Genomic DNA, 22,399 nt, shown 5'->3' on the forward strand with positions numbered 1-22,399 from the left:
ATATTCACTATGTGACAGTGAAACAGAAAAGCCAGAGCTCCTAAACTCAGTAGTGCAGAAAATGAGTGATTGTTCCTCAGTAACTGTATCGCTCCTGGATGAACTGTATTTCATTCAGACCCAAACCCAGATGTGGTTCACTCATCTGCATCTCGCCAGTCCTGCAATAATCCCAATGTTTTAATTAATCTCCATTATTAACCATCACGGAAGAATAAGAAATATTGGAAAAACAGCTTTCTGAGGACTTGGACGTATAATGAAACTTTTTCCTAATCAATGCTAAACATGTTTTTATTCTGGTCTAAACCATTCAATCTGGGGACAAAAAATGATTTAAAGGGGCTGGATCATGCTTTTTTAGCAAGCCCAAACCCTAGAAATGGCATTAACATGGTAATAGTTTATTTTTGGCGCTAAGGAAAAGTCATTTTGTGTGAAATAAAAGATTTTCTGGGGCTAATTCTGAAACCCGGAAAAGAAAACGCTCTGTTTCACTGAAAATCCCGCCTCTCCCTCTGTGGACGTTGACTGACAGCTACTTCAACCAATCAGCGCTTCAAAACAAATACGTCATGCATTAGCTTCTCTAGGGCCTCAATCACACATACACAGCTGTGCGGGCGCGGATCTGTCCAGGTTTGCACGGTGTCTGCGCGGAAAAGTCAGGACTGTATGCAAACAGATCAGTCCTTTCACACTGCATGCTCGGGCGCCGCGCGTGGCCCGTTCAAATCCGCGCGGCGATTTCTAAATAGAAATCAAGTCTATTTTTCTACTTGAGCGGGCTGTGTGCGGCATCCCATTGAAACCAATGGCATAAACACAGATCTCGTGTCAGCCAGGCTTTCTATGCATGGATTGAGCTCATGTCTGCCCACAAACTGGTCACACAAGAGGCTTTTGCCAGGGTTCTGCTCCGTCTATTTTTCCGTGCGGCTTGGAGCGGGGTCCCATTGAAAACAATGAAGACAGGTCCTGGTTGTCACATATGCAGATATATGTTCCGTTTGAATTTACTATTCGGCGCAGTTGAGAGGAGCGCGCGTGTCTAGATACGCATATCTAGAGATCTATATCTGGAAGTCTATGCCGGAGCTACGGAAGCTGCATTGTGTTGTGTGTTGTGTGACTGCCGATGCTGATGCACGTTTCTGGATGCCTGCTCTTGGGAATAAACATCCTTTCGCTCCCGAAACGCCTCTGGAATTACTTCAAACATATCACACTAGTAGCCCGTTGCCGCGGACAACCCGCTCGCGCAGACCGCGCTGTGAGAACGGTACGCCTGAACACGCCACTTCAGCGCCCGCGCCATCTATGCATCCACCCTGCGCAGTGACCGTGTATGTGTGAATCAGGCCTAAGAGTTAGCTTTAGCTCTTTAGCTGTAGCTTCTCTACACAAAGACACGCAAAAAAGTTTTTTCCTGTTAGAAACTCACCAAGCGCAGACCCTTCAGACCCTTCAGACTCTTGCTCTTGCTTGATTATTGCTTTCAGACGATGGTTAAAGTTTATCTCCGTAATCGGAGATACAGAAAGCGGCAATGCTGATTGCCGAGGGCCTGCAGGGGGAGGGAGGGGGGGTCAGGGGAACCATCTGGGGCTGCGTCTCTAAGCAGCAGAAACACCAGGAAAGCTCAAACACGCAGGCACGAAGGAAAAAAATGCTTTGGGGGTGTTTTTGGTGAGAACATAACTATATAACAAGGTTACATGGCTATGTAACATACAAAAAGTGAATTTTGCATGATACAGGCTCTTTAAGATATTTTGTGATTTAAAAAAAGTAGCTTGTTGTTTGTCACAGATTGCTATAACTTATTTCTATACTGTTCCTTTCTGGAGTGGAAAGTAAAAAAAAAAAAAACATGAATAAGCTAAATTTTTATAAAATGCGGGAGTAAATTATAAGAAAATGATGTCAAACTACGTATGTTCCCCTCGTCTGTACTGTACCATTTTAACTTCCTTACCCCCAATTTCCACCAGGCGCGAAAGCGCTGCGCTGAGCACCAGTGTCTTGTTCCTACAGTCAACGCACACCGGGAGCGCAGCGCCGCGCCGCACCGTCCGGATGGGCAGGGCTGCTCTACGAACAACACAGGATATAAACAGAAAATAAAAAAAAAAAAAAAACACCTCATTTCGCTTCTGCACGGTCGCTCTGCTCGTCCAGCCACATTGATCTGTAATTTATAGTACTTCCAGCAAGGATGAGTACATGGTTTATGTTTTGATCTCAAATGAGAGCTTTTCTTTATCCAATAGTTCCTTTTGTATGGTTTATTCTACATAAAAACGGTAATTTTCGTTTTTATGTACCAGGCGATGTATGGCACAAACGGCCACCCATAGTGGGGTGCTCTGAAAGAACGAAGCCGATATGAATGAATGACCTGAGAGAATGAGCTCTTCACTTATGGTGGAGTTTAATGTGAACACAGGACTGAAGGGAAACCACTCAAAGTCAAGTCTGACTACGCGAGATTTGGAAGAGTGAGTAGCCGATTCTCTGATGAAAAATCTTCTCGTCTGTTCTACAGCCACTCCACACACTAGAAGATCAGGAGAGGAAGATCTAGTGCGAGCTGTCTTCTGTTGTCTTCCAATGTGTGGTCTCTGAATCGGGGAAGATTGAAAAAAGCCTGTAATGTACTGGCCTTTACCGAATGCGGAAGCAGCCAGCAACAGGGCGGAGACAGGCGTGGAGGAGTGAAGTCAAAACGACCAATAGGAGCTCTTCTCTATTCCACCAGTGTTGGCCCCGCCCACTGGGTTCAGTCAGATTCGCCAACAAAACTTTTGAATTTGCAAGTGTAGCAGGAGGAGATCCTCTCCTGGCTGGCAGTAATTAACCAATCCCGGCAGGGGGAGCTGTGTATAAAGGTAGGTCACAGCCTCTGCCGCTTAGTCCGGAGTAGACCCCGCCCCTGGGCTTCCTCACTTCCTGGTGTGAGCTGTGTGAGCTGTAGTGATGGGTCGATGAGGCGTCATGAAGCGTTTCGACACAATGCAAAACTGTATTGATACTTTTTATCAGTCAATTGGCAGACGATACCACTATTTTTCTAAAAAATGCTAGTCAGGTCCCTGTTGCTCTACAGGTTATTCAAAATTTCTCTAAAGCTTCAGGGTTGACTTTAAATTTAAATAAATGCCAATTACTCCCAATTAAAGATTGTGATGACACAAACATCTTTGACATAAGTGTCTTAAAAGAGGTAAATTACCTAGGAATAGTTATTTGTAAAGACCCTAAACACAGAATCTTAACAAATTTTACTCCAATGATTAAGAAAACGCAAACTAAATTGAATCAGTGGTTGCAGAGAGATTTAACACTAAGAGGGAGAATCTTGTTATCGAAAGCAGAAGGATGTAGACAGCAAAACCTGTAAGGATATTGATCGTATGCTTTTTAATTTCATCTGGAAAAATCGAACGGATTACATTAGAAGGAACGTGATGATGAATAAATATGAAAATGGCGGACTTAATGTCCTGGACTTCACCACTCTTAACAATACTTTTAAAATAAACTGGACCAAACATTTTCTAAAAAACCCTTTTTCAATATGGAACTTGATCCCTCACCACATTTTTTCTAAATTCGGTGGCCTGAACTTCATACTCGGATGTAACTATAATGTAGACAAACTCCCAGAAAAATGATCTCTATTCCATAAACAAGTATTATTAGCATGGTCTCTTATATTTAAGCACAACTTCTCACCACATAAATACATCATATGGAATAACGAGAACTTTTTGTACAAAAACAAATCTCTATATTTTAGAAATTGGGTGGAGAAACAGATTGTGTTGGTAAGTCTACTTTTCAACACTAGAGGGCAGCTTATGTCTTATACAGAATTTTTAAACATTTATCAGTTTCCAGTAGGGTTGCCAACTCCCAGAGATTGAAATAAGGAACACCTCTCGCGGGCAGCTGAAAAAAACTGGGTTTTTGGGGGGTGAAAAACGCATATATAACAGCATTTTGCCACAGTTATACCTATTACAGACTGTAAAAACACATTAGGTTACTGCATTACACCTACAGTAGCAAGATTGTAATAACTCATGATCAGCTTGATCTGTTTGTATTTGAGGCCTACAGTGAGACAGTTATCATTCCAGTATCATCATCATCATGGACAGCAGCTCTCAGCCACTGCACCGGACGGTAGAGCAGCTCAGCAGCTCCTTCAGAGGAGACTGAGACCCTCAGAGCAGGAAGGAGCTGCCACAGGTCTCTCATCCCCACCGCTATCAGACTGTACAATTCTACTGTGTGGAATATGTGCAATAATCCTGGACATTATAATATCCTGCACCCCCCCTAAAGAAATTCAGCGACACTTTATCATCCATTCACTCTGCTGTATCCATTCACTCCGCTAAAACATATTGTACATATTATATATCATACTGTATAATTATATATTGCATCATATATTGCATATTGTATTGTATATATTGTATATAATATATATATATGTATATCCTGTTATATTTTTAAGATTCAGGTTGTACATACAGTTAAATCTTTATTGTCTTTTGCTTCTATTATCAATCCTACTATGATTTGCACTATCATTTGTTAATTATTGCACCATTCATTACTTTTGCACCCCGCTGTGGGTTCTATGAGCCTATACACCTGTAAATTTCTCCACTGTGAGATTGATAGAGTCTTCTATTCTATTCTATTCTATTCTATATTTATTGCTAAATGTGCAAAATAACATCAAACAGCTGCTGTCGCTTCTGGATTTTAACATGTTCTTTTTTTTATTTTCAACTAAAAAAGTGCAAAATCAAAGCTGAAAAACCTTCTGAACAAAAAAACCAACAAGGTGTAATTTCTAAACTGAAAACACACCACAGTCTGCAGCAGCAGACACACATCAATGAACTAAACATGATATATCCGATATGGAAACAGCACAAACTTACATGTCTCTGGAAGCCATGCTGCGCTGCTTTAATGTTTTGATTTCCTTCTTCCCATGCGCTCTGTGACCAATGAGCTGCCGTAGCCTACTAGGAACGGTCTTTTTTTGACCAATGAGATAAGAGTGATTCTGTTGTCGAGCCATCTCTGTCAGCTCATTGGTCACAGAACGTCAGAGAGCCGGTGAACATTTTACCGTAAGTTTTCAAAAAAAAGCGCAAGTTCCTTTTCTCACGTTTTGGCTCTCACAAAAATACGGAACAAAGTGCGTTCCTTTTCATCTCAGTACGGAACGCACACTTTTACATCCAAATACGGAACGATTCCGTTTTTCAAGGAACGGTTGGCAACTCTAACTGAACCTGAGAAGAAACAGATTCAGGAGAGACTCTTCACTCCTCCAGCAGCCAATCAGAGAGGAGAACACAGAGGACCAATGGCTGAGTGTGTGTGTGTGTGTGTGTGTGTGTGTGTGTGTGTGTGTGTGTGTGTGTGTGTGTGTGTGTGTGTGTGTGTGTGTGTGCGCACTGGATTCATGTGACTTGCTCTTAGTTCCTCTTCAGGACACACTCTGCTCAGTATCCTGTCTGTTGATTCATGTTTAACCTTGATGATCAACCAGCTGAAGCAGTTTCCATCAGAGCCTCAGAGCAGCAGAGAGGAGATCAGACCGTGGTTCAGAGGGAGGAGCAGCTCCCAGCTTCACACTGGTTCAGTTCAGCAGTTTATTCACTGTGAATTCTAAGTTACTACATGAACAGAACCTGCTTCATTAATCAGTCAAATACTCTGAATGAACGTTAGATTTATATTTGTAAAGTCCTCTAACATTAGCCCTGCGACAGACTGGCGACCTGTGACCCCGCCCTCGCCCACAGCAGCTGGGATTGGCTCCAGCCACCCGCGACCCTGAAAGGGACAAGCGGTAGACAATGGATGGATGGAAGTACTCTGTCATTGTGTGTCTGTGTTCCTCTCTATTTCTGAAAGACTTTAAAAAGTGAGGAGGAAGAGTCCAACACAACAGACCAGATAAAAGCAGATTCTGATCCTGTGAATCATCCTGTAGAGTCCAGCAGAGAACAAGTCCTGAAAACACTGACCTGCAGACTCAGAGTCCACAAACATCCAGCAGATCACAGTGAGGAACAGGAACAGGAACATGTTCTGGAGTTCTGGAGAGTTCCACTGAGCGAGAGAGAGAGAGAGAGAGAGAGAGAGAGAGAGAGAGAGAGAGAGAGAGAGAGAGAGAGAGAGAGAGAGAGAGAACTTAATGTTTAGTTTACAGTTAGTCGTTCAACAAGCAAGAGTCTGTTTATAGGAGAGCGGGGGGGCAAGTAGTGCCACCCCTATTATTTAGTTTTTGGTCAAGTGACCACATATTTTTGAAGAGGCGTCCATTGCGCTCATCTTGCAAAGAAGGGAGACACATGGCTTGAGAGGTGAGCACATTTAAGTTCAAAAAACATTTTTTTGCCCTCCAAAGTAAAATTTCCCTGGTTAAGTTTTTTTGATTGCTGCGTTTGAACAATTATAGAAAACTTTGAAAACATTTCACACATGTTTTATTGCTTTAGTGAGCTACATCCTGAGACTATACAGTTAACTATAACTTTTAACAGTTAACTATACAGTTAACATGATGCATGATGCATTCCCCAGCTCACAACAGCTGGGGGATGCATTTTTTTCAAAATGGTGGGCCTGGGGTAATTTGTGCCAAAGGACCTGAGTTCCCTCAACCTATGATTATTTCCTATATATTACTTTATTGTATTTTATTGTTATTGTACATCTTATTCTTCCATTTGATCAGTAAAACTATGTGTCATTCTTAATTTCAGATCAAAATCTATCATGTCACAGACACAAAAGGAAGACAGACAGGGTTCCAACTTGGAAAGAGCAGTGAAAGAGATGCAACAGGGGAAGGCCTTACATCAGGTTGGAAAGGAGACGAAGATCTGCAGGATGATTATGAAAAGATATATGGATAAGAACAAAAATAGGAGACGTAACAAAGCCAGGCTATGAGAGAACAGCAGCTGCCAAACGAGCCTTCGTCAGTCCATCGATTTATCGATGAGGACGAGCTCCGTCGATCTCGAGAGAGATCATGGACAAGCCGGGGCAAAGTTTATGGCGGAGTCGACAGATCCCCCTTCTCAGCCTCGCTGGCGGTGTCCAACAGAAGGGACGGGCTCCTTGGTACCGGCTTGGCCAAAGGAGTTGCCGGAAGGTGCCGCAATGCGGGGTTCCACTCTGGATTTTTCTGTAGGGGGGGTCTCCCTTAGCCTTTGTCACTCCCGTGATGACCACACGGCAGTGGTGCTATTTTACTCATAGCTGGGGGTTGCGACATGAGGGAGCCAGGAGTCGAATTAACAACCTCCCAATTGTAAGACGACTGCTCTCCCCACTAAACCACCGCCGATGATGTCCACAGTGACAATGATGATAAAGACGATGGTGACAAGGATCTGTCTGCTGGTGACTTTGTTATTGTGAAGTTTGCAGGTAAAAAAATCCAATTCCTTTCACTATGTTGGTTTGGTGGAGAATGTTGAAGGTGACAAGATCAGTGCAAAGTTTCTGAAGCAAAGTTATAAGAGGTCTGTTGATGGAAAGTCCATCTTCACATTTAGAGAGAATGATGGAGTCATCCCTCGAGGTGGTGTGCTTAAAAAATTTCCCACACCATAAAAGCGTGGTGACAGAGGCAGAAGGGAGCGCAAGTTCATATTCCACTGCAGCACTGACAAGTGGAACGTCCAGGTCGAACCTGTGAAGATATTCAGATGCAGATGCAGGTAGGTGTTCATGTGGCACTGGGCCTTGTTGAAGCAAATTGGCCTTTGATGATGCTCAAACTTTAAATAAACATTAAACAAGTGCTTTTGTATTGAATTTATCTTATGTAGCATTATTCTTTGTGACGTTAAAATGATATTTTTTACTTCAGTTATCAGTGGCACAGTTTACCCCAGTGTATTCTGACTCATGGCACAATTTACCCCGCACTTGGGGAAAGTTGCGCCACAAAACCACTTTTTTTTCCAAAGCTATATTTCTCACACAGTTTATTTAAGATCCAAAGTGATTGCTCCCAGGGATGCACAACATCCTGAACTATAACATATTTTAGTTGCAGGCATTCCTGTAATCCCCTTGTGTAAAAGGCACTTTGAGTAAAAATCGGTACTACTTACCTCACTAAGAGACTAACCTGAGCAAAGAATCAGTCTGATCTGTCCTCAAACCGGTCAACAGAATCCATCCAGACCAACAACCACGTTTAGATCTATTTCTGGGTAATTATCAAACTCAGGATTAAAAATCTTCTTTAAATCTTCAATGAAGAAGAACAGCGAAAAAGAACTGCGCCAGCGCGTGTCTGTGTGCGTGCACGCCCCGCAGATTCTTGTAAATCACGTAAGTGAACACAGGGGTCAGCATATCAGGGTTCAGTCATCGCGTGACATTATTGTGGAGAGAAGTCCAAATAAACATGAAGCTGTGTGCCAGATGTTTCTGAACTTTGAGTCAGAACTGTGACATCCTGCTGATGAAAAACTTCAGAGTCACTCAAATTAAAAAAGACCAAATTAGATCAGAAGTTCATTTTTTTTCATCACACATAGACACATAGAGATACGTATAAGTAGACATACACATATATAAACATACACATCATTAATAAGGAAATAAATTCCTCAGAAGGTTCAGCCATGAGAGAAAAGCTTTGAGAAGACTGAAGGTCTGAAACACTGATGACTGAAGTGAGAATCTAGAATATCAAACGTCTTTTCACTGATTTCACTTTTTTCTTCACTACATGATTCCAGATGTGTTCATTCATAGTTCTGATGTCTTCATAGAGAATCTACAAAGTGAGTAATCGAGAAAATAAAGAAAAAACATGGAGAAGGTTCAAACTGTGGACTGGCAGTACAGATCGATCAGTATAGATATATAGATATAGACACAGTCATGTAAATGTAGACAGATAAACTGTTCAAACTGTTGTGCTGTGGTGTTAATGTTCCCATGAAGACAACAGTTTGCTCTGCTGGTCACATTAAAGACCTGCAGAAACAGACCTGCAGGCTCCTCATCACAGACTAAGAGGTCACACAGGGGTCAGTGAAGGCCCACAGCGGCTCGTCTGATCATCTGTCCAACAGTGGAACTTCGTGAGACAGAGCCACAGATGAGGAGTCAAGGTGTCGACGCTGCACAGGGAGGATTTATTTTAGGACTGAAAAGGGTTCAGACAAGTTCGCTGACAACCTTCTTGTCCACTGTAATTCTCTTCATTGATTTGATCACTACTGGTCCTGTTTTAATGTCCCATAAAGCCCTTTGGCTGGTCACAGGCCTCTTTAAATGTTCTATATCAATAGAATGGACATTCCATGGCTTCAGTCAGGTAGTTTATTTAGGCAAAAGCCTCCAGAATAACATGTTGTTATTCAGACGACTCCTCTCAATTCTTCTCCAGACACTGTGGCCTTCACTCAGTTTATCAGGAACTTGATATCAAAACACTCCTCTGTCCTCACATGAAGACTCAGAGACTGAGAGACGGCCTCAGCAGCTCAGGAGAGAAACCACAGAGCAGAGGAAGAGGGCGGGCTTCAATGACTGTGTTGAACAGCGGCCAGCAGGCTGACTGTGAGAGCGGACACCATGGAGGACAGACGTCTGCTGGGTGAGACACACTCCTCTCTGCTCCACGTCTGCTCCGTCAGGCCGGGTGGAGGTCTGACTAACCTGCCTGTCCTCCTCAGCTCTGACCTCTCTGATCATCTACACAGCAACGCTTCCAGGTCAGTCTGCTTCCTCCTCCTCACTCTGCAGCTCTCAGCGACCTTTACTCTGCAGGAGTCAAGCTGTGAGACACTGCCGTCAATGTGAATAATGATGTAAAGCTCTTTGTGCAAAAAAGACTTGAAATGCATTGACTGCATGAAGTGAACAGAACACAGTGACGTTATTGATGATATGAAGGTTCACAGACGTTCCAGACAGATGAAGATGTTCCTCTCTCAGCAGCTCTGGTCCCTGTTTCAGCGTTCTCAGCAGGACTGACTGTGAGTCCCAGCAGATCTCAGTTCCTTCAAGGAGACTCAGTGTCTCTGAGCTGTGAGGAGGACGGATGGACAGTCTGGAGGAAGAACAGCAGGAGACAGAGGAGTTCATGTGGAGACAGGTGGGGAAAACCTGCTGGTTCAACCCAGTCTCACAGCAATTCGTGCTATGAGTCACGTAAATTAATCCATTGAATCGTGTCCGGGAGCACGATTTGCACAGTTTTTTCATGTCCCACGCCTCTCTTTTTAAACTAATACATTTCAATGAAAGTCGCCTGGCCACGCCCCCCTCATGATTTATCTATCTAATCTATCTAGTGTGTGTGTCTCAGATGCTGGACTCTGCTCTCTGTGTCCAGATCCAGTGGTCCTCCAGAGTCCAGTCCTCCCTGTGATGGAGGGACAGGACGTCACTCTGGGTTGAAGAACCAGCGCTCCCTCCACCCTCTCAGCTCTCAGTCCTTTTTCTTGTTTTTGCCATGTCCTGTTCGGCAGTTGGGGTGTGCAATATTGTATGATTGCAGCCTTTTACCTTACAGCAGATTTTAATATCAGCAGCAGGAAGACACTGAATCTCCTCCTGCTGCTACTTTTATTAATTTATTTGAAACTGGCATCTGGTATGGCTGGGACGGGACGGAAACACTCCGAGAGCAAGAGAAAGAAAAAGGGAAAGATAAAGAGAGGGGGAACGGGGGGTAGCATAACATATATATTTAAATTCACAATATGACATGTCACATACGAAGGCGTACCCAAAAGTTCCCGGAATTTGACTGTAACTTTTTATTTCTGACATTTCAAAATAAAACATCACCGTCGCCTTCAAAATAATCTCCATCCGCACTAATGCAGCGCTCCAGTCGTGTCCCCCACTTCACCAATGTCTCGTAACACCCGCGCATAATTGTGCCATTCTGGGCCGGCTGCGATTTTTTTGTCACCTCCTCCACATCTGCAAACCGCCGTCCCTTCAGCTCTTTCTTCAACAAGAAAAAGTCACTCGAGGCTACATCTGGCGAATAAGGCGGATGGGAGAGGAGATTCATCTCATTCTTCGCCAGAAACTGCGTGATGTGCAGCGCCGTGTCCGCTGGCACACTGTTTTTTTTTTATAGTAATAACTAGTAGTGAACTGGGGGCGTGCAAATCGAGAGATCGAGTATAAAATTACACCGGAGCATCAGGAGAGGCCTACTGCAGATCAACATTAGTCTAATCCACCACAGGAAACCTAGGTAACTGAGTCCACAAGTAGAATGTGAAGAGTGATCAGCGTGATCATGCAAATATAATAGTGATAGTGATCATGCATATATGACCTCTGACCCCTGAGAGGGCCAGAAGCAGGCCAGAGAGGCCCTCGGGGCCCAGATAATCGCCGGCCATCCCAGAGCCCAGATCCAAGCCGCTACCCCAGCCAGATCCCGCCAGTCCAGAAGAGGGGCAAAGGTACGCCCCGGCTGGGAGCCCCGACGGCATTAGCATTGAGCCAGGACCGGCAGGAGCCAGGGTCCAAACCCCTCTCCGAACACCACGACACCAAGAGGTGCCACCGAGACATGTAACCCTTGACAGTAGAGGGGGCCCTGGCACTCTGGATGGTGGACACCACAGAGCTGGGGCTAAGCTGGCCCAGCTCAGAAGCGGTGCCTCACAAGCCCGGGTTTTTGGGAGCCAGAGCCAGGGTGCGAACACAAAAAACTGGTTCAAAGTTGGGGCTAGCCCCAATTTGGCCCAGGAACCAGTTTGGTCGAAAAGGGGCCTGTGTCAGTGCATGTTTGGTTTAGTTTTGTCCATTTTTCTTGTTTCTGCGGAATTGCGCTACCCTCGCCAGAATCTCATGGACATTGGCAACGACCACTGGACATGTGTTTCGAGTGCTTTCCATAACATACATGACAACCCGAGAGAAATAGCGAGACCCCCGGGCTCTTCGTGGATTATGGCCGGGCTCAGGAGGTGATGCAGGTGGAGGGAGAGAAAGCAGAAGCAAGGCCGCAAGTGTTATGCTAAGGGACAGTCACACAAGCCACCTCCACCAAGCCTGTGGTTATCGAACGCCAGATCCCTGGTATATGAGACAGATGGTTTTTCAGGGGAATCGTTATGTGCACGATTGCTGCGTGATGATTATCACCGAAAGCTGGCTTCATGCAGGAATACCTCGTGCTAGCATGCAGCTAGCGGGACGCTACCTTCTTCGATAGGACAGAACTGAGGATTCCGGTAAGAGCAGCAGGGGGGATCTGCATGTATGTACATACAAACTGGTGCAACAATGGGAAAATTACAAACTCACACTGTTCCCCTGACCTAGAGTAAATGTGTGTAAGATGCCGGCCTTTCTTCTTACCAAGAGAGCTAACTGTAGTGATCATCACGGCAGTGTACATTCAACCTCACGCGAATGTGAACCCGGCGCTCTCTCTCCTATTGAACGCTATAAACGAACAGCTGAGGGTGCACCCAGCTCACTTCCTGTTTATGTCTCGTCAGATAGGGAATCCCAGAAGTGATGTCATAATGACATCACCGAAAGGTGCCAATTTTAGCATTAAAATAATTGATTTTATCGCTGACGTATTCTGAGATGCAGTGCTACAACTGCTGGTTTCTGTATAGTTTTGGGGAAATTATCAAGAATTAATTATGGGGATAAATTATGTTTTGTTGGAGAAAACTATGACTTCCCTGGTTAATTACCCGAAGGGAGGGGCCTGTGGGATTTAAAAGGAGGCCAACCTCCACCTGCAGGGAGAGAGACTTCACTCTGTCAGAGAGACTGAGAGTCTGCAAGCATTGGATTTGAATTGTTGGAATGGAGGTAACTGGAGATCAATGACCTTTCCAAGAATTTTCCTTTTTTCTTTTTCCTTCCTTTTTCTTCTGTAAATAGTGTAAATAGTTTTGAGCATCTACTTTTGTTTCTGCACTTTGGGATTACGTTTGGTAAAATTAAAGAATTCAACACCATCTACCTTTGGCTGTGCCATCATTGTAACAACAGACAAGGATCCACATCACAGAGAGGCCCACAACAAAGACTGTCACAACCTGGCCTGAGGATGCACTCTCTACGCTACAACACTGCTTTAAACAGACAGACTGGGACATATTTGAACAACTGGTCCTGGAAACATCTGTAAAAACTGTGATGGATTATACTGTTTTCTGCATGAAAAATGTGACTGTAGCGAAACACATTCAAGTTTTCCCGAACAGTAAAGCCTAGATAACCAGCCAGGTTCGTGAACTCCTCAGAGCCCGTGATGCTGCCTTCAGGTCAGGTGACCGAACTCGGTACGCAGCCGCACGATCCCACCTGAGGAGGGGAATCAAGCTAGTGAAGGCCGACTACAAGAGGAACATAGAGTCCCATCTGTCCAGCAACAACATGCGGGAAGCATGGCAGGGCATACATAACATCACAAACTACAGAGGCTGTAAAGTGAAGACAGGAGACCAGAGCTGGCAGAGGAGCTAAACCACTTCTTTGCCCGCTCTGAAACATCACCACAGCGGCACTCAGCTGCCTCAACCCTGCATCCTCCTGTACCTGCACCTGGCGACCACACCACCGAACTCACAGTTAAGGAGCACGACGTCAGGCGGGTGCTGTTGGCTGTGAACTCCAGGAAGGCTGCCGGCCCAGACGGAGTCCCAGGCGAGGTGCTCAGAGCGTGTGCTCACCAGCTTGCTCCCAGCTTCCCATTTTCAACTGCTCCCTGGCCCAAGCAGTCGTCCCGTCCTGACTAAAATCAACCACTATCGTCCCAGTTCTGAAGAAGCCTGGGATCACCAGCCTGAATGATTATCGGCCTGTGGCTCTCACGCCGATAATAATGAAGTGCTTCGAGAAGATTGTCCTCCTGCACATAAAGGACTATCTCCCCCCAGACTTCGACCCCTACCAGTTTGCATATCGGGCCAACAGGTCCACTGAGGACGCCGTCGCTGTAGCCCTCCACACTGCTGTGAGTCACCTGGAGCAGGGCGGAGCTTCGTCAGGCTGCTTTTTGTGGACTACAGCTCAGCTTTTAATACCATCATTCCCGATATCCTCATCACCAAACTAGCCAGCCTCAACATCCCTCCTCTCACACGTGCATGAATAAAGACTTCCTCACCAACCGACCTCAGTCCGTGAGACTTGGCCCCCACCTCTCCCCCACTCATACGCTGAGTACTGACTCACCACAGGGGTGTGTGTTGAGCCCCGTCCTGTACTGCCTATACACACACGACTGCACTCCGGTTCATGACAGCAACTTAATCGTGAAGTTTGCCGATGATACCACCAGTGTCGGTCTCATTTCACACAAAGATGAAGCAGCCTACAGAGATGAGGTCCTGAAGTTGACAGCCTGGTGTTCAGATAACAACTTAGCCCTAAATTCCAGGAAAACCAAAGAAATCATTGTCGACTTCAGAAGACACAGACTTACCACCTCTGTACATCATATGCGTAGAAGGAGTCCAGACGTTCAGGTTCCTCGGCGTGCTCATCTCTGCGGACCTGTCATGGTCTCAGAATCAGAATCAGAATGCTCTTTATTGTCACTGCAACAAGTTACCAAACTTAATTGCTTGGGTTTTAAAGATGCCCAGGCAGCCAATTATGGCGCTCCGTCTTGATAAGTAAGCAGAGTTAAAGGAACTCAGACAGAAATTGGGGGAGGGGGGAGGGGTGGTGGTAAAAAAAGATACGTCAGTTCAGATCTCGCTTCCAAAAAAAGCCAACCTGCGCACATACATAGCAAGACACATGAGACAAGTTGCTATCAGACGAACAGATCAGCGGTCGCAGCTATGTCCAGCAAAAGGAGGAAGTGCCAAGTCCAGCACCGATACAAAAAGAACCCCGTTACTGCCCAATGTGTCCATTGCTACAAGTTTACTAGTGTAAAATGTGAACAAGAAGTGCCATGGGAGTGCCAGGTCTGCTCAGACCAAGTACAGTTTTGAAGAAGTTGTGTCATGTGAAATAGACACACCCTGTAAATATGGTCACTGCTCAAAGTTAACGTGTGGCAAATTCACAAAAGCAGTGACGTGAGAGTGCAAGGTCTGAAGCACAGTTTTGAAGAAGTTGTGTCATGTGAAACACACACACCCTGTAAATATGTGTGAATTTTATTTGCGTTGTTTTACAATGTTGTTTCCAGAAATAAACAGACCATTGGAAAAAAGGCAAAATTCTCCTTTGTGTATTTTTCATTTTCTTATTTTCGTGTCTCTCACTACATTGAACTCAACAAAAAAGATACGTATGTGATTATTCTTTCCTACTGAAACTTGAAACTTCCTGGCAGACAGTTTGGTTTAGCTGCACGCAGGGGCTGTGAATATGCAACACAGTAGGGTTGTTTGTGTCGTGGGGATCGGATAAGCCCTCTTCAGCTCTTAAAGGAATATGGATCGAATAGGGATCAGTTCATCCCACTGCAGTCTTTCACGTGCAGTTTGGTTGACTTCAGAAGTGATGCTCCGTGCTGACCGCCGCCATGACGTCATCGTAGTTTTCGTTCAATCCCTGAGAGGCCTGAACCTCACCTGCAGTCACCGTGGAGACGAGCACACTGTCTCCTGTTGACAAGAGAGGAGGATGAGTGAGTGAGTAAATGACTTAGTTAGTTCGTTCGTTCGTTAGTTACCTTTGGCTCTGCCCCGATACATCGACACCATGAGCAGAGTGGAGATGAAGTACGGACAGAAAACAAGCAGGTGGCGGAGAACTGTGATCACAAGCTGATGATAGGTGGTGCTGGCTCCCTCAGTGGACGAAGTCACATCAGTGTGTTGAGTTCTCTCAGTGGGTGGAGCTACATCGGTGGGCGGAGCTGCAGAGAGAGTCCCAGCAGGTGAGCATGAGGCTGAATCAGGAAGCAGAGTTCAGCTCCTCACCTGAGACAGAGATCCAGCTGGGTGGAGACTCTCCAACACCTCTGAAGCTACACCTGTAGAGGCCTTCAGCAGAGCGGGAAACATGGCGGAGGGTCATGTGACCTGTGGACTCGGTCCCGATGGAGACGCCGTCTTTAAAGAACTCAGCTGAGAGGGTGGAGGGAGCGCTGGTTCTACAACCCAGAGTGACGTCCTGTCCCTCCATCACAGGGAGGACTGGACTCTGGAGGACCACTGTATCTGGACACAGAGAGCAGAGTCCAGCATCTGAGACACACACACACACACACACACACACACACACACACACACACACACACACACACACACACACACACTCACTCTTACCAGCTACAGTGATGTTGATGCTGCTTCCAGCTGCTCCCTCTCTGGACTCACACCAGTAAACTCCACTGTCTCTGGTCATCATGTAGCTGATTCTACAGGAGGAACCAGCAGGTTTTCCCCACCCGTCTCCACATGAACTCCTCTGTCTTCTTTTGGTCTTCCTCCAGACTGTCCATCCGTCCTCCTCACAGCTCAGAGACACCGAGTCTCTTTGAAGGAACTGAGACCTGCTGGGACTCACAGTCAGTCCTGCTGATTAAAGACGTTCATGGAGAGATGGAGAACAAGACAAGTTACAGCAAAAGATCCATCATCTAGTCTGTCTGTGATTCTGCTGATGGACAGAACGGGACTCAGAACCTGGAACCAACACACAAACTGGATGAGATGTGATGGAGGAACAAGGCGTTCACTGACCTTGAAGAGATGGCAGAGTGGTGGAGATGAGAGTGAAGGTCAGACCTGCAGAGAGAGAGGAGCTGGTCTGAGGTTCTCAGGTGGAGGAGACAGGAGAACCTGTAGAGAACAGTTCTTACAGAGCAGCTGCAGAACACGTCTTCCCTCCATCGTCCAGTCAGTGTCCTGCTCCTCCTCCTGCTCCTTCTTCTGGTTTTTCTGGAGGATCTGGATGAGAACCAGCTGCTGCTCTCTGACTGGACTCAGAGGAAGTGATCTGGAGGTTTTAGCTTCTGTGTGTTTCACAGTTTCTCTCAGCTTCATCTCTGAAATGTGGTCGGAAGTTGAAACTAACTTCCTGATTCACACTGCATGTCAAAACATTTGATGCTGTACACCACGGGGCCTGACAACGCCACCCTGGGAGTTACACCCAGGGAAATATGTGCATCATAAGGTGCCCCTTACGGCACCCAGGTCCGGAACTAAGGTAGCAGGAGACGTGGTTCCGTTCAGAAAATAATCTTTTATTAAATACTTGAAATCGCACTCATACCCTAAAAATGGAGGGAAAGAAGGGGGAGCTCAAACAGAGGCTGGCTTACCGTTGGGGGCACAGTGTATGAAGGGAAAAGAGGGTCTCAGGGATCACCCCATACACATGTGAGCACTTTCACACCAAAATAAAGATGAACACACTCAAACTACGGGTTGCACACACGTCACACAGGAAGGAGACCGCCACCCGGGGACACCTGCACCACCAGCGCCGGCAGGCGTTTCAAAATAAAAGCTCCTGGCGGCGCTCGGTGTTAAAAGCGCCGTTCTTAACGGCGTTTTGTACCAGGCGATGTATGGCACAAACGGCCAGTGTCTGCCGCAGCAGCAAAAACACTCACATAGTGCATGAAAACTACCAACACAGTCATTTAAATTCGCATTTACGATTGTAACGGACATATATCTCCACTCAGTTGACCATTAAAGCGATGTTTTATGACATTAAAGACAATTATTCCGGGTTTCTCCTTTAGGTACTGTCTGAAAAGTGCCATCTCGGAAATAAAAGAATAACTTGCATGGAAACGGCCGTCAGTGTTTTATCTCCTTTTAATGACAATATTCATCATCCAGATCAACTGTAGGCACATTTTGACTGCACAGGCCGTGTTTGCTTACGTTTCAAGTGAAGACTTTAATTTTGAGAAAAGTTTATTATTGGCACAGTAATGTTTGGAGAATGGTGCAGTTTGCATGCCAGACCACGAGATGGCGCTGTTGGTTAACCCACAGACACATTCTGCAGAGAGCAACACACTAAACATTGACAATGGGAGAACAGAGACGTCCATATTCCTACAGAACACTAGATTGGATTGTTGTTACAGTGACTGTCTTTCAGAGTTGATAACATTTATTATAATTCAACTGCAGGTGCTTTAGAATTACTGTCTTCTGTCTTATTTGTAACCAGGGACTGTCCACAAAGCGTCAAGAGTTGGAGAACACTGTTAAACTTAATTTTCAGTCCAGTGAAAACATTGTGTATATATACACTTAGTATTTCAGTTTCTTATTTATTACCTCCGCCAGGAGGTAATGTAATCATGTCGGTTTGTTGGTTGGTTGGTTGGTTGGTTGGTTGGTTTGTTAGCAAGATCCTGGAAAAAGTAATTGACAGATTGCAATGAAACTTTGTGGAAAGGTGGGTCTTGGGCTAACTTAGAATAGATTAAATTTTGGTGATGATCCGGATCACTGTCTGGATCCAGGAAGTTTTTAAAGGATTCTTTATCATTGAGAGATAGGGAGTCTTCCACATGGTTGGGCAGGCCCGCTGACAGGGGGCGACAAACGCCTGGTTCATACAGGACGCGCTGCTGTCAGATCTGCGCCCCTGTTAACCTATCTGACGGTTCATACAGGAGGCGCGGGACAGCGCCGTGTGCATAGCGGCGCGCACCGTGGACCGCGGCGCTCCGCTCCTCTCTGTTTTCTCCGTGAGCTGCGCGCTGTGCACCGCCAGTTGTAAAGCTGGACAAAGCAGATCGCACCACACAGGAAGTCGGGAACGGAAAATACGAGAGAATCCGGTCAATTTTCAAGTTGAAATGAAGTAAAATAACATCAATTATATTGCTTTTCGGTTTTCCTTTTCAGATTGACACAAACACACACACACGCACAGTCTTGTATTTCTATCCTTGTGGGGACCGTCCATTGACTCCCATTCATGTCTAGCCCCTAACCCTGACCCTTACCCTAACCCTAACCCACACCACAACAAAGCCTAACCCTAAAGAAATGTTTTTGCACTTTTACTTTTTTCAGTAACAACAACATGGTCAAGAAAACACTGTTTCTCCTACTTAGGACCGGAAAAAGGTCCCCACAAGGCACGTCGTTCCACGTTTTGCTATCCTTGTGGGGACATTTGGCCCCGACAAGGATAGAAATACAACACACACACACACACACACACACACACACACACACACACACACACACACACACAGGGAGAGAGGGCGACAGGGCGACAGACAGAGGCACCGCACGCTGCAGTGCTCTGCTCCGATCACACCCCCGATCACAATGTGGTTTAATTATATATGCTGTTCTTGTGGTTGTTGGTGACTGATTTGAGCTGTGGCGGAGGTCTGCGCTCTCTGAGTGCCAAATGCTAGTTTTCAGTAAAATCATTCCATTGCTACCTTTTACGGCATGTCTTTGCAACTTTTTTAGGCCTGATTCTAAAACTTCACACTGATAATTAAAGATATTGTACAAACTCACAGACTGCATTAAAATGAAAAATCTACATTTGTAGGCGTGTTACAAGCAGCTGATTTATTGAAGTGAACGTTTAACTCGCAGCCGTCTGTTATCAAACTGATCACATTTTAAATTCTCTGACTCTGTTTTTGCAGCTGTAGTGGACAAGGACGAAGGAGAGCCGCCGTCCTGTCGCTTCGATTCGGCGCCACTGAGGGCAGAAACGTGAGTTCACTCCAGAAGGTAACTCAGGATGCACTGATGGATCATACGAGGTGTCCACAGCTTTTCTGGAGGTGTGAAGAGGAGAACATCGGCTCTCGGGAGAGAACTGTGAAGTGTGAACAGCAGTGTAGAGAGCATCCAGAGATCAGAGTAGACTAAAGAGGGCTGGAAGAGACGCTTCAGGATCCATTTACACAAAGTTCTCAACTGAAAACAAATGCATTCCGCAACCTTTTGGACCTCAGTGATGCTTGTGGAACCTGAAAACAAAACTGTCTGATAGCAGCTCCATGATCTGACGCTCTAGAGCTTTTAGTCCCATTCCTATGACAATGTTTCAGTTGAAAATGTCTCTTTTCTGGGTATCGGTATTGGGAAAGTTTTGCTTTTACATAGCAATGCTCTGAAAACGATCTCCATTTCCATGGAAACTGTTTGTTTGTTTTTGTAATGAGGAGATCAATATACTCTACACATTAAGACGGAGCCGGAGCATTTTCAGGACGTTGTGTTTTCCCGTTCCTCCAACCTAAGCTCATTGATTTAGCCTTGAAGCTAGCATGCGTCTGGGAGACGGGCTGGATGTTTGGCTCACTCTTGAGCACAGAGACTCACGTCTGCTCTGTGTTTCCCCAGAAGCAGAGGCCGGTGCCTCGACCTCGACCTCACCGCTGCCACGAGTGCGACAAGGCCTTCCGGAGCCCCGGGGAGCTGCGCAGCCACCGGAGGATGCACACCGGCGAGCGGCCGTACGGCTGCGAGCGCTGCCAGAAGACCTTCCCGTCGCTCAAACACCTGAAGCAGCACCGGCTCATCCACAGCGACGAGCGGCCGTACGGCTGCGACCAGTGCGACAAGGCCTTCGCCTCGTCCTCCAACCTGAAGGTCCACCGGAGGATCCACACCGGGGAGAAGCTCTACAGCTGCCAGGACTGCGGCAGGAGCTTCAGCCAGCAGGGGAACTTCAAGCGCCACCGGAACATGCACACCAAAGAGGAGACCTTCCCCTGCCGGCAGTGCGGCGCCGCGTTCAGCAGCCGGAGCTCCTACCTGGTCCACCAGAGGATCCACACCGGCGAGAGGCCGTACGAGTGCCGCTACTGCGCCAAGGGCTTCATCACCGTGTCGGACCGCACCGTGCACGAGCGCGTGCACACCGGGGAGAAGCCCTACAGCTGCGAGGAGTGCGGCAAGAGCTTCTCCCAGGTGGGCAGCTACAAGAGCCACAAGAACACCCACACCAAGGAGAACATCTACTACTGCGACCAGTGCCAGAAGATCTTCACCTCCAGCGGCTCCTACCTGCACCACAAGAGGACGCACTCGCAGGCCCGGCGCTACAGCTGCGAGGACTGCGGCAAGACCTACAAGAACCTGGCGTCCGTCAAGAAGCACAAGCTGACGCACGGCGGGGTGAAGGCCCACCGCTGTCCGCACTGCCACAAGTGCTTCTACACGCTAGGGGACCTGTCCAAACACCTGCGCGTCCACACCGGGGACAAGCCCTACAGCTGCCGCAAGTGCCGCAAGCAGTTCGCCTGGAAGGTCCAGGAGAGGAAGCACAAGTGTGTGTCGGAGGAGGCGTGAGGACGGAGGAGCGCCGGCCGATCGCCGAGCTTCACACTGCTGACTGAACACACTCCCACACAAACACACACACACACACATTCAGTATTAAACACGTGTCAGTATCTGATAAAGAAGCAACAGTTACACAATCAAAATATTGTTTGATTTTGCTTCTGATTCCAAACTTGTTCGTAGTTGTGTGCTTTTCTTCTCACTGGTGCTCAGTTAGCAGTGAGCCCGGCGTGAGACCGGCCTCAGAGCGCATCGACTCCATCAAACCAACATCCCAGCAAACCCAGGCACCGTTTCCACGACGACGTTCTCAAGGCAGGTTCTCGAAAATGCTCCGTCTGCATGGAAATGGGCAAAACGCAACTTTTTGAATTCGCTCCGTCATTGTGGAAATGTGGAAAATGCATTTGTTTGGAAAGGATAGATCTCCATGGAAATCAGGAGGAAAATAGTACATTTTGACAACGTTCCGTCGCCATGGAAACAAGGAGAAAGCAACATTTGAAAATACTGTCTCCATGGAAATGGCGCAAAACAAATTTTTGGAAACCCTCCGACTCCATCTTCTTGGAAACGGGGAAAATTCAAGTTCTCTAAAACTCTGGTCCTGGTCCTGATCCTTGTCCTGGTCCTGCGTTCCAGTCGCAGTGAACACTATTCTGCACATGCTCAGTAGACGGACATCCAGAACAATGTTTTCCTCCAGAGTGACCAGATGCAGGGATCATATCAGGAAGTGTTCAGCGGACTGATGGAGGATCAGCTGTTCCTCTGAGCAACATGTGGCTTTTTCTCCTTTATCTATAATCTCTTTAATGATCTGTTGGTCTTTGATCTGTTGCCTTTTCTTGGTGAAGTTCTTGTTGCTTCGGTTCGATGTTCTGAGAGTTCAGTTAAAAACATCTGATCTGATTCTCATGTTGAGTTTTTATTGTTCCAGCAGCTTCAGTCTGCTTCATCCAGCCAGCAGGGGGAGCTGCAGGGAAGATTTAGAGCTTTAAGAGCTGCTCCAGTTCCTGATGAAACAATGACTCAACTTTTACTGCATATTTATCAGAGATGTGATCACTGTGTTGAGGATATCAAATCAGACAGCAGAGGATTAATCAGCTTAT

The 22,399-nt window shown here is 46.3% G+C and overlaps 2 protein-coding genes across 2 annotated transcripts in view; one reads left to right on the forward strand and one right to left on the reverse strand.

Annotated features, from left to right (window-relative positions):
* Positions 1 to 9,636: 9,636 nt before the first annotated feature.
* LOC115409286 (low affinity immunoglobulin gamma Fc region receptor III-like) overlaps positions 9,637 to 22,399 on the forward strand; it is a 34,334-nt gene continuing 21,571 nt past the window's right edge. Inside the window, exons 1-2 of the mRNA XM_030120395.1 lie at positions 9,637 to 9,673; positions 9,753 to 9,791. Coding sequence (XP_029976255.1) covers positions 9,652 to 9,673; positions 9,753 to 9,791 — 61 coding nt within the window. The 5' untranslated portion in view covers positions 9,637 to 9,651. The remainder of the gene's footprint in view (positions 9,674 to 9,752; positions 9,792 to 22,399) is intronic.
* On the reverse strand, positions 15,293 to 16,904 carry LOC115409400 (uncharacterized). The gene is made up of 5 exons (XM_030120570.1): positions 16,728 to 16,904; positions 16,311 to 16,559; positions 15,963 to 16,202; positions 15,713 to 15,898; positions 15,293 to 15,644 (listed from the first exon to the last, which is right to left on the reverse strand). The coding sequence occupies exons 2-5, from the start codon at positions 16,390 to 16,392 to the stop codon at positions 15,532 to 15,534; spliced, it is 621 nt and encodes a 206-aa protein (XP_029976430.1). The 5' UTR covers positions 16,393 to 16,559; positions 16,728 to 16,904; the 3' UTR covers positions 15,293 to 15,531.

The sequence above is a fragment of the Salarias fasciatus genome, chromosome 3, assembly GCF_902148845.1.
Source record: "Salarias fasciatus chromosome 3, fSalaFa1.1, whole genome shotgun sequence".
Taxonomy (NCBI): Eukaryota; Metazoa; Chordata; class Actinopteri; order Blenniiformes; family Blenniidae; genus Salarias; species Salarias fasciatus.